Raw genomic sequence first — 18,935 nt, 5'->3', positions numbered from 1 at the left:
TTATTCTAAAAAACTCGAATAACTTCCATTCTATGGGTCCTAATTGCATCAAATTTGTTTGGCATCCTTTGGATAGATAACTCAAGAATTTCATGAGGTTTACAGAATAATTTCAAAATTTATTTTTAATTTTTATACTAAACTTAAAAATTTCAATTGAGTGTTCGTCAACTTGTACTGGTAGGAATGAGGCAAATTTGGTTTGGAGCATTTTTTCGGCAACCTAACAATTCACTGAGTTCACTGAGTGAATTGCCGGGATCCGGAAAATATAGTTGTTTTTGTACAACCCCTACTGTCCTTGGATACAGATTTGCACAAGTAGAACACTCTACTTCTGTAATTAGGGCAAAATGGAGGTGATCTAATTCTACTTCAATTTGTCAAGTATTTCTATATAGCTACACAGTTATTTCAAAATTCGATTAGCATTAGAATAACTGAATTGTCAAAAACTTTATTCAGTTGATATCAATTCAGAGAGTATGAGAATAGCAAATGTCAGTACAGCAAGCTTGGCTTGGCGAAATTAGATTAGAATTAACATAAGAGCATAGAAACATTTCACCAATTAGATTACTGGCATTTCGCTGTAATTGGTCTGATTTTATTCAGTCTGGCAGGGAGTAGGGTCATCTCAAGTTAGCGTTTTATCATTCTTGTCCATTGCTGTGTGTTTACAGCACGCGCGATTGGAACGTCAACTCAAAAGTGCGAATGGCAACAACCAAGCCCTGACAGAGGAACTCAACCGTGAAATAGAGCAGCTGCAATCTAAGAATGGTGCTCTTGAAAATCAATTGAAGGTAAGACAAATCGTCAAGTATGCTTACTCCATCTGAAATGGGTACGGGTTGATCGATGCCAAAATGTAGGGGTAACAGTGGCGTAGCCAAAGGGGGCTTTGTGGGTTGAAACCTGGGCTGTGGAATTTTACCACCGACTCCGATTCCACGCATTTCGAATGTACCGACTCCGACGCCCGAGTCTTTAAACGTACCGACTCCGACTCTGGCTCCAACATTATTACCAATTTACTTCGAAAATTATATGCCACATTGTCGGTTGAATGACTATCATACAACCATCAAACATATGCAAACATATGATTAACGGTGGCATGCTAAATTATTTCATTGTGGCACAGCACGAATTATCCACTATGCAATTAACATGAAAGAAAGATTTGCTAAATATCCTTCCTTTTTCAAGTTTTTATGACATGGACTCTCTAATATCCTGAAATGTATGAATCATTCAAATATGGCAGATATCCAATCCCGCATAATAAAAATGTAGATAAAAAATCCAAGTGTAGCTCTTGTGTATGAGTCAGCAACTAATAAAGAGATTGAACCTACTAATTTTGTCATTGCACACTATACTGATTACAAACACACACACTCTTAATACTAACAGACATTGGTCATAAATGGAATTTAGTTAAGTAGTCAAAGACCACAGCCTATGTCTGTCTAGTCTACATGTACTTAATCAAGTATTCAAGGATTGGGACTTGCAGTCTTTCTTAATCATTTGTTCGACCCAAACAGCTAAGCTACGCTACAAATATTTTTAATTTTGTCAAGTGGGAAGCATTGTTTGGTCAAATTTACATCATTTTTACAATTTTACAAAACCAGCCGATGCATTTGCTCTGTCACAGTATCATGGTATAATTCCGAAAATTGCATCAATTTTGACTGCATCGCGAAAACGCATATTGCGATTTTCCTCCCCTGTGCAACTGAGTTGTAATTTGCAAGCAGGGGCGTATCTAGCCGAAAAAAAAGGTAGGGTACCTTTAGAAAAGGGGGGTGTTTTTAAAGGGAGAGGGTGTTCTTGATACGAACCGCTTTATTGCGTAAAAATACACACAAAAGCCGATACGACAAGGGGAAGATAATCTCGCTTGTGTTAACGTCTTTATACAAATGAACATATGCCAGTTATAGTAAAATATAGCTCCATTATGCACAGTCGTATGCTACAGTAACAAACGTAAGGCCCTCCTCTTTTGTGCGCCACTATGCCCGCTAATTGCCTACAGCGAGTTTCATGCGCGTGGATCTTCTTACAAAGCGCGCTTGAATTATGACACAACACAGCAGGTGATCATCGATCACCTCGCAAATCACAATGCATCAGACGGGAGTAGCAAACAAATTTCGATGGCGATGGAGAATTATATTCAAAAGATTAAGGTCGTTGAAACACAGTGCATAACAGAAACAGTTTGCAAAGGTATTATTCATTAACGCTGTTATTGGGGGAAGGCTTCATTATTCGTCAAGTCAGGCTAGGCACGGTAGCGATTTAGATTAGGCTGGGGACGTTTTATGATTATGAAGAAGACCGGAAAGGCCGGACAGAGATCTATTGCATCATTTTTCAAGCCTTCTTCGCCGAACATCAGTGATACACCCGAATTCAATTCGTCGGCGGGACGCAGGGGAGTCGAATTGAGTCAGGCCAAAGGACCATGTTCTTCGCAACAATTAACCCATTCGCATTTCGAATATGATATTGTTGATTATAAGCGTCGTAATGAAGTTGAGAACCAAATCAAATTCAATTATTTAACTGGTCATTGGAGACCAGATCGTTATTTCGAGTTTCCGTCGAAAGAATATCGCTACTCCCAAAAAGTCGTTCGGCTTAAATTTCAGCGAAGTTGGCTCGACGCGTTCAAGTGGTTAGCCTACAGTCCGTCCCAAGACAGGGCATACTGCGTGTTTTGTCGACTGTTTGCCGCGGATGCAGTTAGCGGCCAGCAATTAGGACAATTCATCACCGAGCCAATGCAGAACTGGAAGAAGGGTAGAGAGTATTGCAGAAACCACGCTAGAAAAGAATACCACGCTATGGCTCTCCTGCGAGCAGACGGTTTCGAAAGAACGCACAAATCGGGTACGGTAGTGGAAAGAATGAGTTCAAGTAGTGAAAGGAAGGCCATTGCCAATCGCGAAGCTATAAAATCCATCATCGATGCCGTTATATTTTGCGGTCGCGAAAACATACCTCTTCGTGGCCATCGGGATAATGGCGCTCTAGGAAATGATCAATCACGTAATGACGGACATTTTTGTGCACTACTTCGATACGCCATATCCTCTGGTAATAAATATCTGTCTGAACATTTTGCTACTGCTCCCGCCAATGCCCTTTACAGATGCGGAGCAATTCAAAATGAGATCATTGAAATCTGCGGCAATTTCATTAGAAAGAAAATCATAGAAAGAGTTGCTGCCGCGAAATATTTCTCTATTCTCGCGGACGAAACTAGTGATGTTGTTCAGTGTGAGCAATTATCACTGAGTGTTCGATACATTGACGTCGACAAAAACATGGATGGATGTGTTCGTGTAGACTTTCTTGGTTTCATGGAACCTAAGAAGTTAACAGGACGAGCGCTTGCGGACCTTTTCATTCAAACTTTGACTTCATGGAAGATGGTACTGAGCAACATGCGCGGGCAAGGAGCTGCGAACATGTCCGGACGCTTCAATGGCGTACAAGCTGTTGTGCTTGAGCAGTTCCCTTCAGCTACATACACGCATTGTAATTCACACATCCTTAATCTCGTTCTCTCGCACGCATGTGGAAATGCTACTATAAGAAGAACAATTAAGAGTATGCGCCAAGTCATCAATTTTTTCGCCAACAGCCCAAAGCGGGGAGAGATATTGAAGGAGGCTATTAGTGGTATTTGCCCTAATACACGGAGGACAAAACTAGTTACGTTTTGTGCAACTCGTTGGGTGGAACGCCATGATGCTGTGTTAGTGTTCTGGGAAAAATATTCTGCTGTCGTTCACGCTCTTGGTGAAATCGAAAATGCCGATGACAATGCATCCACTAAAGAATCCGCAGTTGAATGCCAGCAAAGGATACGGACAATGGAATTCCTAACGTGTTTGAAAATGCTGGCGACTGTTCTCGGAACAACACATGCTCTTTCCGTTGCATTGCAAGCCGTTAATATGGATTTAATAAAATGCGCGGAATTAGTGTCCAATGTTGTAGACACTTTCAAAGAAATCCTAGCTAATGCAGAGGAAAAATTCTCTACAATTTTTGAAAATGTGTTAAGTGTTGTTCGGGACCATGACATTCCAATGATGTGGAGGGGGCTGCGAAGTGCCACTACGAGCGAGGACGAGGTAAAGAGACACGCCTTGGAGAATACCTTCCGGCCGTTTGTGCAAAATGTAATCGAAGAGCTAGAAGGACGATTTGGAAATACATTTCGTCGAGCTGCGCAATGTTTTGCAATTTTGCCGACGAGGATTAATGCAGGTATGTATTATGAAAAAAGGGTGATGATTAGATGATTTTTGCGACAAATAACGATATATCAACTTATTTCACGCAGGTTCCTGCGCAGGAACAAGCGATTCGGAGTTATTTAGGTTGTATGAAGACGATCTCGATGATTTGGTCACCTTGCAAAACGAGCTCGCAGTCTGGCGGCGGAAATGGCGGAATGCTGATCCAGCATCGATTCCTACGAATGCACTTTCGGCATTCAACTCAGCTCCAGAACATATTTTTCCTAACATCAGACGATTACTGCAGGTGGGCTGACCACAATTATAAATCAAAACGCGCGCCTGTACCATTTCAATTGTATTTCAGATCTTGGCGACACTACCTATAACAACCGCTTCAGTCGAACGTTCGTTTTCTACCTTGCGGTCCCTTAAAACCTATATCCGAAATGCAGTTAAATCATCTCGACTGAATGGCCTGGCTTTGATGCGTATACACCGAGAAATCGAACTATCCGAGTCGGATGTTTTGCGGGAGTTCCTCAACAAATCTTCTCGCAGATTACGTATTGCCACTTGAATGCGATTATTGTGAATTTGGTTTTGTACAGCTGTTATTGTAATGTTCTAAACGTTTGTTGATAATAAACTGTCAAACATGGCGTCTAATGCGAGTGTTATAGTAACTTGATAATAGCGTTCAGACTAGACGAGAGAAACATGTGACGATGCGTTTTTCGGGCTTCCGTAGACGAGAACGATACGAGAAAAAAGCATCTACTCACTGCATTGTTTGCTCGATCGCTGGCGTGATGATGCCGCGCGGCAATACGGGGATTACCGATGTAGTAGAATAAGAAATATTGGATCAATGGAAGTAGATTTAGGAAGAGGGATAATCAAGCTTGGAAACGGGGGGGGGGGGGGTACCGGACACCGATTACCCCCCCCTGAATACGCCCCTGTTTGCAAGTAATGTCTTTTTCGGCCAAAGGGACACATGAGATTTACGAACCATTGCGCGCAATGCGCGGGCAACTGAAGTGTTAATAACCTTTTTTTAGTCGACCGATAGGAGCGAATCGAATTAGCTAACATTGCAAACAAGACTTATATTAATACGCTCTAAAAATGTCATGCAACTGTGCAGCGCAAAATCAGGCCCTAGTCGCGCCAAGCGCGAAATTTTTTTTGCAAGATAATGATTGAATTATATCTATAAATATGTTGCTAAATGCTAACATACATTGGGGGCCGCATCTGTATACCAGTGGGCTCATTTGGCAAGGACAGAATTATTCAGCGTTTAGACATAGCAAAATCGACGGTATCAGTGAACATGCCTCTATCATTTTGTGCAAATGTTTTGTTGACGATCTCGCGGCGAGTGCACAAGCGAAGCCGCATGCTGGACGACACGTCATCTCCTAATTGCGAATATAGTTAGACTCAATTCTGTGAATAACATGTATTTATAATTTTCGGAAGGGGGCTCAAATACTGAATTCAAGAAATCTAGTGACAATGACTCATGCGAAGTACCGAGAAATATTTCAAGTCAGATAAATCTGCTATGAAATATTCTACTTTATGGTCATATACGAAGATCTGGGATAAATGTGGTTGGCCCCTGGATACGTCAATGCGTCAGAACTGTTGTTTTAGTCATCATCAAATTTCGCGGTCATGTTGATCAAATTTTGGTTGGCCTTGCAATTGCACCTGATGTCATAAATAATTTCGAGAATTACCTCGCAGGCCACACCTAACCTTCTTGTGTGCCAAATTTGGCCTGCTTACCACGGACTGGCCGCACCTGATATGTATGGTTAGTAATAACAGTGATTGGAGGTACATAAAAATTCTACTGAAAATTCTTTGAAAGCAAATGTTTTCATAATAGATAAGTTGGAGTCGGAGTCGAAGTCAGGGTCATTCTCACAAACTCCGACTCCAGTCAGTATTTTCCCCACGACTCGTCTCCGACTCCAGCTATTATAGTTTTCACCACTCTGACTCTGACTCCACAGCCCTGGTTGAAACCGCCCTTATTTCGAACTATATCGTTTTGAAATGTCAATTGTATCGCTAAATGTTTGTTCACTCAACAATTTCAGTATCGGTAACTCGTATTGTCGGTGCTGCCATTTAGCGAGAATCGACAGTGCACAGTAGGGTTGTTCTTCTTCATACTCTGCTACGGTATCTATCCCTTAAAATGGTTAGATTGTCTAAAAATGCTGCACACCAAATTTAGCTCAATTTCAACATGTAGAAGCAAACTATTACAGTTAGAAAATTTCAACCCCCATGTAATTGGTAAGTTGTTTATTAAAACGATACATGGCAAATCTTGCTCAAGGCCAACCAGTAGAAGTGAAATTATTCAACTACAAAATTTTGAATTTGAAAAAAAAATTACGATGAGCAATTCAATATCATTGAATAGGCAGTGAAATTATGCACAGCTGAGTAGTGAGTACCTGAGTGATTTGACCCAACCCTGCTCGTACTCGTGACTTGACCAAAGACGAGATGAAGATCGGAGAAAGTATTTTGTGCTGTTAAAATTCTCTGCATCCCTGTTCTATTTGCTTCCCTATTGCGAAATGTGATGATCGAGCTATGTTTTAGGAGAAAGAGAAACGACACGTCAGCCTCAAGCAAGAGCTATCGACGACAAAGAGTGAATCTAAATTGGAACAAGCCAGATTGAAATCTGACATTGAAGCGGGCAAGAAGAAACTGCAGGATGTCGAGAGCAGTTACATGGAACGAGTCTCGACTTTGGAGGCAAATTCTATTTATTAATTCCGACTTGTTGAGAGTCCCGACCAATTCTAGATGGCGCACGCTATTTAATATGCCGTCCATGGTAGAACCATGAGACGTTATCAATTTTGCGCTCTCAAAACGAAAAATCACAGACACTCATAGATTGGAAATCAAAAATCTTGCAGTAATGTATATACAGTATACTTCAATTATGGAAAATATGTGAATATCATATCCAATTAACTGATGAACCTGCTTCATTATTGTCTGGCTTGAGATCAAAATATGCACCAGCGCCGAATTGGATTTCTTGGTCGGCACTGATGTTCGAATGTGGTAGTATTATATTGGTTGGAGGTGCAAGTAACACGTAACGTCATTCCAGGACAAACTGGAGAAGGCCGAGAAAAAAGCAGCTGCCAATACAATTCAGTTGGCGACGACACAAAAAATATTGGAAGAAGATTGCCAGCAGCAAGTGAGTTCTCTAAAAAGTGACAAAGCAGTGCTTCTCAAGCGTTTAAATAAAAATACACCAATACATTCTCATTTCCTGAAAGCCATTAACTGTCGAGACGGCGTTCGTTGTCTTGATTAATATATTGTGGGTTCAGTCCCCGGTCGGGTCAGGCGAAAGACTGTAACATAAAGGGGCTAAGGTAGTCACTGTTCTCTAACCAAATTCCTCTACTTTATCTGAGTACTCGGATTTTTTCATTTTGCTGCATATAAGCATTTTGTCACCATTTGGAAGCGGAAGGAGAGTCTCTTTATTGTCGAAATTTCATACTGGTAGTGTCATATTTTGTGATACGATATTTGATATACAATGTTGTTGATGATTTCCCTGACGAGTGTCAGCCGAAAATATTCTGCTATATTCAATATGAATATACTATTCACTTTTTCATTGAAGTTCTGTACCTCCAAGAAGCTCTTCTTCAAATTTTGGGGGGTATAATAAAGTCATTTTGTCACTGGCATTGACGGCGTGACCTCTGCACCACGAATTGTGCTCTGGCAGTACATGTATATTCCAAACTTTTTCCCTGGTCTCACTAGTACTCATCTTATTGATTGTGATGTTAACTAAACTGTCACCAATACTACGGTACGACATTTCTTGCAATAAATGTGAATTTTCGGTTAGCTTATTGGTCGAAAATACGTATTTCTGCCTGAAACTAATGCGAGCTACAGTGACCATGATAGTGGTACATGGTGACTTTGATTCAATGCGGTACGGGTCTGGCATAGAAAGCGTCTTGCACCATCTTGGGAAGCCATATAGGTCAGGAGAAAGCTAATTTCAATCGCATAGTTTTGTTAAAATCCAATCCAAACTTCGACGCACTTACTCAATAACACACATGTTATGAGAATGAACTGAATAAATCTTGATTTTAACAGATCGAAGATGCCGAGAAGAAATGGCAAATTGAAATAGGAAAATTGAATCAACAATTAGAAGCCACGAATGCAAATTTTGCTTCCGTAAAAGTAAGAGTTGTGTTTATCCATTACAAGTCATTGGAGTCATTCCGACAGTGCAAGATGCGATAAGATATTGGACTGCGGTGTGAGGAAGTATATTGACCGACTTGCATTTTCAATTGATTGCAGAGAGAAAAGACTTTGCTTGAAACAAAGTTGAATGAGTTGAACCAACAATGTTTTGACGTACAAGCCATTGAGGAGGAACTACAAACTGCTCGAATGCTTACGAGGAATGTTCAGGTTTGGAGCATGCGATGTTGAAGCTTTAAAACGCTCTGCCCCGCCCTGAGTTGAACACGTCCAATGGACAAGTAGAAAATGTTCAAGCTTTCCAAATTATGACACTGCAGATGCTTTGTTACGACGAATGGCTTGGAAATATATGTAGAACTTCTGTAATCGAAATTATCATCTCTTTCTACTCGAGTCAACTTTTTTGTATGACTTGACTTGACTTGAGTCATTTAGCAAAAAATGACCTGACTCGGCGCTTCAGACGCTTCATAACTCAATTTAAAGTCATTAAGTAAACGGTGTCGATGAAATCACCCTATCTTATGCATTTCGGATTTATCGCGATACGCCGCTGTGACTTGTGAGGGCAATCAGTCTGCTTGATTGCACGTTTCACTGCTCCTCCATCGTTACATAAAAAATAAACTTACTGCAATAGAAACGAGAACAGCTCACGTTGTCATATTTACCTATTGTATAATTTAATCGAACAAACATAGTTTATGCGTTTATATTCTCGCAGATGTGTGGATGGTTAGGCGTACTGTAGCATATCAACTCGTTTCAACTTCTCGAGGCTTTGATTCGATCCTCCATATTTTGGCTGATAATAACAGACTGTGTCATGTAGCTATACACAGTTGCTCATATATTTTATTAGCAGTGACACAGCGTTTTTTGCATCTATATTTAACTTGATATTTGTTACTTCATTTGAGATAAATGGGCAATTAATCTGTCTTTCACCCAAGTCAATTTGACTTGTGACTAGGGCTGGGCACAATGATTCGAGTACTCGAATCTGAATCGAGTATTAATTTTAATGATTCGAGTCGAGTAGTAAAATACGATTTTTTCGAGTACTGAAATTATACGCTTCTCACCACTGAAAGTTAATTTATCAACGAGAATTATACTTTCGATAGTATTTTCCACTGCTGAAGCCTTGAAACCTTGATTGGCGGTATCGTAGCATACGAAACATAGTACAGAGCAACGAAGGTTACTGGGCGTAGCACATTTCCGACGTCATGATGATCCCACAACATTGGCACCAAGTGGAATGAAATCGGTATGGTCGAAAAACACCAAAGTATGTTTTATGAGATGGATAACAGGCATTGTATTCTTTGTGAGGGCATAAACGGTGCACATTCGAACTTTGACGTATTACATTCTGTTGTGACGTCATTATGAGTGATACTCGATTACTCGACCCGATTCGAAGCATATCACGTGATTCAGAATCGAATCACTCAGGTACTCGATTTTGCCCAGCCCTACTTGTGACTTGACTCGAGTTACCTCCAATAAACGAGGGACTTGACTTGACACCTTCGAAAATCGATTGACTTGACTTGACTGGAGTCAAAACGTGCAATGACTCGAGATGATTCGTGACCCGAATGTAGTGACTCGATCCCAACACTGTTGTAAATACTACTCTATTAGGATTTGAGTACTCGGGTCATTGTGACCAGCCCTAACCAGCATTTTCAATTAGATGAAGAACCTACTGATAATCCCAAATATTTATGGCTGACACTCGTCAAGGGTAATGGTCAGCATGTAAAGTAGATCCTACTTGGCCATGTCATGTGAGTTTACATGACTCGCTATATTGATGTAAAGCTGGTTTTGATCAGGATGAAAATGGGGAGTTGAAAGAAAAGGTGCGAGTGACAATGAAAGAGAAATTGGATTCCTGTAAGAAAGTCGTTCAAGTGGAAGCCATCAATCGGAAGCTTCGGGACGAACTGGATCAGTTTAAGAAGGTCGTTTTTTTGTCATTCTGTCACCATGATCGAAGCTGCCGTACCAAACCGTGCTTTTCTAAAGGGATTAGTTGATTCAAGTCTGGTAACTGGTATCTGTGTCAATCGTTATACAGTCCGGTCTCATGTCATGCCTAGTTGCTAGATGTCCGTTGTATAAAATTAGAGAAGCCTGAGCTACATCAATGGTAGGCTTGACTAGATGATTGTTCTCTAGGATTCGCTTGCAAAGCGGACAAACATGTGTGACAAGTAATCCCTATAGTAAGAAACCTCCTGCATTAGACAAATGGCTTTGCTGTAATTGGCGAATAATAAGTACTCACACCAAAAACTGAGATTGGAAATTTCCACTTCGCTGAGAATGCTGCAGCATTACGAGTACAACTAAGAAGTATAGCTGTCCAATATTAGGTTGTGAGCTGTCCAAGCACTTAACTTTAGAAGTCCTGCTGGTCGATAAAGCTTTTCTTAAAACACGGGTATTACTGTACGGATATATTTCAGAGGTTGATGCAAGTACGTTTAGCAATGAATCTCCTTGATTCTCTAGAATCATGGGTTTTCTACTAGAAGTAATTTACGAAAGGATGTCTCTCGATTGCCAGGGTATGGCGCGATAATATATACGATGTATATTTAATGGTCGAACGATAACAGGGATCTCCTGCAGTGCTCTATGACAGACCTGGGCAAAGTGCGGCCCGTAGGGTGAAGTGAAGAAAAGAAAGATTGGAATTTCAAAAAATGCCTTTGATATTTAGTCCCAAATCTAAAATGAATAACTCCTGTCATGATTTCAGGCTCTTGCGCCCTCTAGTGGCTAATCAATTTTAACAAACGAGTCGAAAATAGCTAATTTTGCCAACCACACTATCTCGCTCAGCAAAATCGAGCACCCGAGTCTGAGTGATTCGCTTTTGAATCGAGTATTCTGCTTCCTCTCGACTCTCCTATTTCTATTATCACATCACAACAGTATGAATGATGAGGAAAGTTGAAATATGTACGTTTTATGCGACCACAAAGAAGATAATACCTGTTCTACATCTCAATAAAAATTACTCGGTATTCTTGCGATCACACCTATTTCATTGCGCTTTGTGACAATGCTGTGGGTCGATCACGGCTCCACAGATGTGTCATATCCGCTAACGTGCGTGGATTTGTACTACCGGTACATGATTAGTGTGGTCTGATACGATCAATCTTGGTTTTAAGGCTTCCTCAGTGGAAAATAGTACTGGAAAAATCATTTCAGTGCTCAGTAGAATGAATACTAGATTCAAATTTAAGTGCTGGAATGATATTGCCTGACAGGCACTTCCACTCTCACTGCTTGCTTTCGTTTTCTCCGTGTTTCTAATTAGAATCTTACTATTCGTGTTTGCGATATTTCACTTGTCTGTCAGGTATAATTTTCTATAAATCTGGCGTAATTCAACGGCAGGTCGCGGAAATGGTGAAGCAGACTTGTGAAATGCAGGACCAGCAGATTGTGGATCTGGAAAGAATGACCGAACAATTAGGAGCTGAAAACGAAGAGCTCGCGGACGCGAAGTAAGTCTGACATTGCAGACAATATCGGAAAAGAGCCCCGAGGTTGAATGATTTTCCAAATCTACTGAAATATACCAGTATTCAATATTAACAATTGCACTCATAAATGGACTTTTGGCTTTTCTTCATTGTTAGTGCAGTACAAGTTGAAAAATCGTGAGTCGCTTCTTTCCAGCGAGTGCGGAATAACTGAATCAGATCTGGATCTAAAAAATAGCTTGAAAGCCAACGATTCCTGGATTGAAAGTCCCAGGGACACGGCCCCACTACTCTGCCACCATGTTGTCATGTTCCGAGTATTCCATTTGCAAATGCAGAGAAGCGGCTTTGCTGGAGATTGGAAATCTGGAGAAGAAATTGAGCGAGTACGATCGTATGGTGGCGATGCATAAGCAACGTGGCATGGAGATGAAGGAGAAGGGCGTCGAAGAAATCACAAAATTGCAGATCCAAGCTCGTGGCGAAGCGAATAGAGCGCATGAATTACAAGATGAGGTGAACAGACATTTTATGATGGCCAATTCCATTTTAATTCGGCAAATTTTTTGAGATTTGAAAGGCATATTGCATACCTGCAATATCCGATATCTCCGCATGTTTATTCTTATTTGAATTCTGAGTGAATATAGAAAAAAAATTTGAAAAATTCTGAGTGATTGAAAACATATTGCGGTTTGAGATTTCTTCTAGGTGGCACCACATGGGGGAAATCTGTAAAATCAATATCCTGTGCTATAGTGATGGTACAAATCAATGAAAATGTCTACTTAGTCAATTCTGGGGCCAAGGAATTCAATAAATGTAACTGTTTCGCTCTCAACAGTGGTTCCCAACCTTTCCCCACTCATCGCCCCGCCTATCAATCTCGAAACAAATTTTCCCCCCTCCCCCCCCTATTTACAGACCCGAAATGGAGGACATAACGGGATATTTATATCGCCCATGTTGGGAACCACTGCTCTAAACTAAATGTAAAAAGATATCGATGAAAAAATAATTAATGGGGGTGGATTTAAAAATGAAAAAATTCCATGTGACATTCCGCTTTACCCAAATAATGAATGCCACATGTACTTTAAATGTGTACAGGTGATATAAAATTGGAATATGAAATTGGTCTGGAATACCCCACGAATCAGCCTGTTAATAAAATGCACCTCACACTTTGATTATAATTTATTATCGAGCTACTCACCATAAATAGACTACTATTATTACAAATGAAAAATTTCAAAAACCAATAAGTACTAAAGTTCAAATGTGGAGAGTGAAGCTAATAGACTTCGAGAGTTTTCATTTGAAAAATATGTTCTGAAATTTTTGATTTCTAATAACATTCCAAAATTTCAAAATCGTTTTGTCATGGGACTTCTGTTTATTTCCAATTCTACTACTTAAGTCATACAAATAAAGTGAGGTGGAACCTGTTATCCAATGTCTGTCGCATTTTCTGCTGGTGTCTGTATCAGACCTGCACAAGCTACTGGATTTTCAAAATGTGTAACTAAAACTACAACTGCTCACTTTTCAAAACTCGCAACTTGAACGGGAACTACTCGCTGTTCAAAACGACTTTCATTCATTTTTATTCGATTGGAATCGGATCAGCTTTCCACGGGATTATCAGCGTGTACAAGTTTAAAATGGGAGGGGTTTCGACCCTCTAATCTCGCCACTTGCTACGTCGTCATTAGCAGTGGTGACTCTGAGCTGGCAATGGCTGCAAGAACGTCACACAACACAACTTTGGGATCACGATCCACGCCAAACGATGTCACGTGTTTCCTAGTCATTCGGCGACAAACCTGTATTTTTTAAATGCGCAACTTGAGCTTGAATTACTCGCTTTATGAAACGTGCCGCTAGAACTAAAACTACCCGAATAAGCATTAGTTCGCTGACAGTCAACGAACTAAATTTGTGGTTCACACAAGTCTGGTCTGTGCAGCTGTTGGACCTGGAACGAAAATGGAAGCTGCAGGAGATGCACGCGCAGAGGCTGCAGAACAAACTGGACAACGAAAAGGCCGCTTTTCAACGCGCCCGCTCTGAGCACGAAGATGCTAAAAGACGCATCGCGAAGCTGGAAGAGGACCTCGCTCTTACGGTTTCCCGTCTTCACCAACAGTTTACCCAGGTCGATTTGTTGTCGCACGAGAGGACGGTGCTCCTCAATCAAATGGATAATATCAAGGTCGGTCCATTTTTCCTGCATTTGTTTTTAAAAGTATAGATTTGAATCATCTTTACGGGCGAAACTGTCTGAATGACAGCTTTAACCATTCTCGGTTTGCTGATCATATCGACTCGATGTCACACTTCAAATAAAATGTCGGTATCGGCCATTAGAGGCAAAAATTTTCGAATAAGACTGTAATGAGAATTATCAAAGCGCATCAGGGTTGTGATGACTCGAGTCATGACTCGACTCGAGTCCGACTCGGGTCACGATTTTCTGATGACTCGACTTGACTCGAGTCATTTTTTCAAAATACGGAAATAACTCGACTCGAGTCAATCTGTGTATTGACTCGACTTGGACTCGAGTCATTGCGCATGACTCGGACCGAGTCATTGACTCGAGACTCAGACGGCCAAGACCGACATTTCATTGTGATTTCGAAGAATTGTGAAGTAACCACTCTACTGGGATTTCGTCTATTGGTAATGGCCAGGCGCGTAGCCAGAGGGGGTTTCGGGGGTCGGAACCCCCTCCTTTGGAAACGCGAAACCCCCTCCTTTAACGCGAAACCCATACCTTTTCATCTGACCGCTTTGATGCTAATACTCGGTTGCAATTCCATAAGTCGTATTATCAGTATTGCGCGCGGCCAATTAACGAAAGGCGTGTTGCCAATTAGCGAGATTCGTCCGTGCGCATTGCACTTCACAATGTAACGCGATACGATCTCCCGCTGAGAAAATTACGAAGTCAGGTCATTCATTGTCGCGCGTTCGGCGGTTGCTAGCCTGATTAACTGCGTCTCCAACAAGCCTAATTCCGCTGGCTTGAATAATCACATCTGCAATAGGCCCTGTGCGCACGATATCGTTGCTGGCGTACACAATCACATCTGCATTGGCTTGGTGTGCACTGCGCACGATATCTTCGCTGGTCTACACAATCGCATCTGCAATAGGCCTAGTACTCAAGGTATCACTAGCCTAACTACCGCTTCTTGGGCCTACCATGCTTTGGCTCCTATTTCTCGATGGCTTGGATAAAATGCTATCAAGTATATGCTGATTAGCGATTGTGTTCAAAGAGTGACATCTCGTAACTAAATGACATCGAATGTCCGCAATCATGTGCGACGCGTGCGTACATGCGTAATTGATTTCCAATAGGCTTGAGTTATAAAAGAGGTAAATTTTGAACCACCTGAAATCGGCGTCATTATAGCACTCCATAAAAACTCGTACATTTTGACTTGCGCAAATCGTCGCTGAGGCTACGTAAGACCCAAGACGCATTGATAAGCGGGTGTATTTAATTGTTGGACGCGTTGATAAGCGCGCGTATTCGAATGTTCGACGCGTGCATATTTCATTGTTCACGACAGAGCAGGGAGTCGCTAATTAACAGCACTTCTGAACTTGTCGACAAGCTTATCACACGCCTATCATCGCCAACACGGGAATGTTTTATAATCGTTATTTACGCATCGCGTGTACTTAAGCCTAATGAATTGATGGTACATTACTAAATTCGAAAAAATCAAAACCCCCCTTATTTTTTCGGCTGGCTACGCGCCTGGTACTGGCACTTGAAAATGCGACCAGAAACTGCTAAAAGTGAGGAAAATGAGTATATTATAAATACATTTGATATCACCAAACATAGTTATATAAAGTGAGTTTAACAAGACTTTAACTGGAAACTGAGCAGTCAACAAAATGACTTGACTCGGACTCGAGTCATGACACCATGACTCGTACTTGACCCTCTGATCGATGACTCGGACTTGGACTTGACTCGGTGGTGGATTAAAAATGACTCGACTTGACTCGAGTCAAAACAATAAAAATGAAATTGACTTGTGACTTGGTTCCAACCCTGAAGTGCAAGTGTGATTTGAATTACTGAATTCGCGGAAACTTGTGAATTGAATCAAGTTCAGTTGATACCAAATCAAAGTCCATCCTCATAAGGATGATGATGGAAAATACTTATAGAGCAAGTTGGCTCGTCGTGTACTATTCAGCTTTGCTGGAATTAGATCAGAATTAAAACGAGGGCATAGGAACATTTCAAAAATCAAATATCAGAATTAGATTACTAACACTTCACTCAAAATCGACAACTAGAATTAATTATCTGGTTATGCAGTCTGTTCACAGATAGGATTCTACAAAAGAGAATGTTTTGTTGTAGATGGAAAACTCTCACGAGGCCATTCGACTGAACAGCACAATCGGACAGCAAAATAAATTGATCGATTTTTTGCAAGCACGCATCGAAAGCCTGGAACCCCAAGACAAGAAGAAGAGAAAGGTGATCGTCGACAATGTGCAAATCTAACAACTAAAATCTAACGACGGTGGCCTTTGTCTTTTTGTTGTCTTTTCGCAGAGGAAAAAGAACGACCTGTATCAGGTCCCGTTGCAGTATCGCGAATTGCAAGACATGTTGGAAGAGTCGAAGCAAGTCAACATCCAGCTGCAAGAGAAAGTCAACGGTTTGAGAAGCGAACTACAAGTTGCTTCCAGTGAAAGTGAGTTTGGCTGTTCCATTGAACCAAATAGTCTGCATGCATTAACGATGTGAGTTGTACGAACTGACTTTTCAAAATGCGTAACTACAACTATTACTCACTTTCCAAAACTCGCAACTACAACTAACGACCTTTAAAAGTTCGCAAACATTCAACTAAGACGCAATTCTTAAGCAGCTCAATTCATATTTATTTTATTGGATCATCCGAAATGAGAGGGTTTCGACCCCCAAAACTCACCCGTCTGACTGCGCCACTGTTAGTAGCGATCACTCTGAGGAAGTGATGGTAGCAAGAACATCACACAACAGAACACAGGTATCAGGCGCTTAGCCAGCCGAAAAATACTGGAGGGGTTTGAAATAAAGAGGGCGGGGTTTCGATTTTTATAGCAACAATTCATTAGGGTTAAGTGATGCGTAAATAACGATGATACAATCGCTGCGTTGACGAACTTACCCGTACGATAAGCTTGCCAGCGTGTCCGGAAGTGCTGTCAATTAGCGGGTCCCTGAGACCCTGATCTCTCGCGAACAATTGAATACACGAGCTTTCTCAACGCGTATTACGCGCATATCAACGCATATTACGCAACCTCTGCGACGATTTGCACAAGTCAAAATGTCCGAGCTGTTATGGAATCTGTTCTATAATGGCACCGATTTCAGGTGGTTCAATTTCAAACCTTTTCATCTTTTCTAACTCAAGCATTGACACACATCTTCCGATGGTTGTGGTTATGTTCAAGTATTAGCGAAAATCAATCACATATGTATGCACGTACATGTTTGCGGTCGATTGCGGACATTCGATGTCATTCAGTGTCGCGATGTCACTCTTCAATCACAATCGCAAATCCGCATACAATCCATCAAGAGATAGGAGCCAAAGCATGCTAGGCCCGAGACGCGATCGTGAGGCTAGCGATGATATGTTTCATATCAAGCATATTGCGGATGCGATTGTTGTGTAGGCCAACGATGATATGATGCGCACCAGGCAAAGCCGATGCGATTGTGCAGGCCATCGATGGTATAGTTTGCACCGGGCCAATTGCAGATGCGGTTCTTCAAGCCAACGGAACTAGGCTTGTTGAAGACATGGTAAATCAGGCTAGCAACGATTGCCGAGCGCGCGCCAATCGATGACTTAATTTCGCAATCATCTCAGCGAGATCGATTCTCGTTAGTTTTTGCCGTGCACAGCCAAATCTCGCTAATTCGCAGCACGCTTGTCGCCAATTGGCCGCTGCCGCGCGCAAGCCTGGCCTGGCTCTGTTAAAGGAATTTAGCAAAAATGTTCGCGTAGATTGAAGATTGCCGTTTGAATGCAGTCTTCTTCAGATAACCTGTTGCTATTTCTTTCTTTGTTCATATTATACCGTCAAATTGTAGATCAAAGTTGTGTTGCCGTGTATCGGTGAATGCGTGAGATTAAGCATCCAATTGTTGAAGCATGGACCTAATAGAGTTCTAGATTGGATGAGATCGCGAACCACCCGACAATTACGAATTACACGTTGCCAGTGAAGTGAATACTGCAATACATCAGATATTATTAGTATTGATTGCGCACGTTCAGAAAAGCGACGAGTTAAGTATAGTGCCCTACTTCTTAGCTACACCGTGAATACATCATACGAGATAATAGCCTTGTCTCCCTTGCACGCACGTGAAAAAAATCCCTCTCTCATGTACTGTGCACACGAGAGAAGACGCGAGAAAAAAGCCATCATTTGTATAGGTCATATCATTGCGCAAGAGCGTACGACATGTGTTTTCACGTTGTTCGGCAGCTTTTTTTTTTGAAATACGTAACTAAAACTAGAACTACTAACTTTTCAAAATGTGAAACTAGAACTACAAAAATAACCAGAAGTTATTTCACGGTCAACTAGATGGCAGTTTGTACAAGTCTGGATGAACTTCTCTTTAAAGAAGTTGTATTTTTATCTTGATTCGGGACTCTGAAGCTGTTTGGTAGGAACATATATGTCCTAACTCTAGGCTTTCTAAACTCACATTCTCTTTTTTAGAAAAGAAACTTTCAAGGAAACACATTATTGGCGTATCGATCATGTATTTAACTAGTTTACGAGATCAATTACA

At 41.2% G+C, this 18,935-nt stretch overlaps 2 protein-coding genes across 6 annotated transcripts in view; both read left to right on the top strand.

Moving 5' to 3' along the window:
- The window catches only part of LOC145446989 (citron Rho-interacting kinase-like), a 58,994-nt gene that overhangs the window by 11,803 nt on the left and 28,256 nt on the right, over positions 1 to 18,935 (top strand). For 4 of the 5 annotated variants that reach the window (XM_080325402.1, XM_080325399.1, XM_080325401.1 and 1 more), the window contains exons 10-20: positions 684 to 806; positions 6,906 to 7,064; positions 7,432 to 7,524; positions 8,457 to 8,546; positions 8,670 to 8,783; positions 10,424 to 10,552; positions 12,003 to 12,112; positions 12,430 to 12,607; positions 14,061 to 14,306; positions 16,488 to 16,607; positions 16,686 to 16,827. In XM_080325402.1, the coding sequence (XP_080181528.1) occupies positions 684 to 806; positions 6,906 to 7,064; positions 7,432 to 7,524; positions 8,457 to 8,546; positions 8,670 to 8,783; positions 10,424 to 10,552; positions 12,003 to 12,112; positions 12,430 to 12,607; positions 14,061 to 14,306; positions 16,488 to 16,607; positions 16,686 to 16,827 (1,504 nt within the window). Of the gene's footprint in view, positions 1 to 683; positions 807 to 6,905; positions 7,072 to 7,431; positions 7,525 to 8,456; positions 8,547 to 8,669; positions 8,784 to 10,423; positions 10,553 to 12,002; positions 12,113 to 12,429; positions 12,608 to 14,060; positions 14,307 to 16,487; positions 16,608 to 16,685; positions 16,828 to 18,935 lie in introns of all 5 variants that reach the window. The other variant, XM_080325400.1, reaches the window with a different exon arrangement.
- Positions 813 to 5,541, top strand: LOC145446999 (52 kDa repressor of the inhibitor of the protein kinase-like). The gene is made up of 2 exons (XM_080325421.1): positions 813 to 4,578; positions 4,639 to 5,541. The coding sequence occupies exon 1, from the start codon at positions 2,340 to 2,342 to the stop codon at positions 4,332 to 4,334; it is 1,995 nt and encodes a 664-aa protein (XP_080181547.1). The 5' UTR covers positions 813 to 2,339; the 3' UTR covers positions 4,335 to 4,578; positions 4,639 to 5,541.

The sequence above is a fragment of the Botryllus schlosseri genome, chromosome 9 (assembly GCF_051294905.1).
Source record: "Botryllus schlosseri isolate E-star chromosome 9, Bs_hap1, whole genome shotgun sequence".
NCBI classification, from domain to species: domain Eukaryota; kingdom Metazoa; phylum Chordata; class Ascidiacea; order Stolidobranchia; family Styelidae; genus Botryllus; species Botryllus schlosseri.
This window is presented reverse-complemented; position numbering and strand designations above follow the sequence as displayed.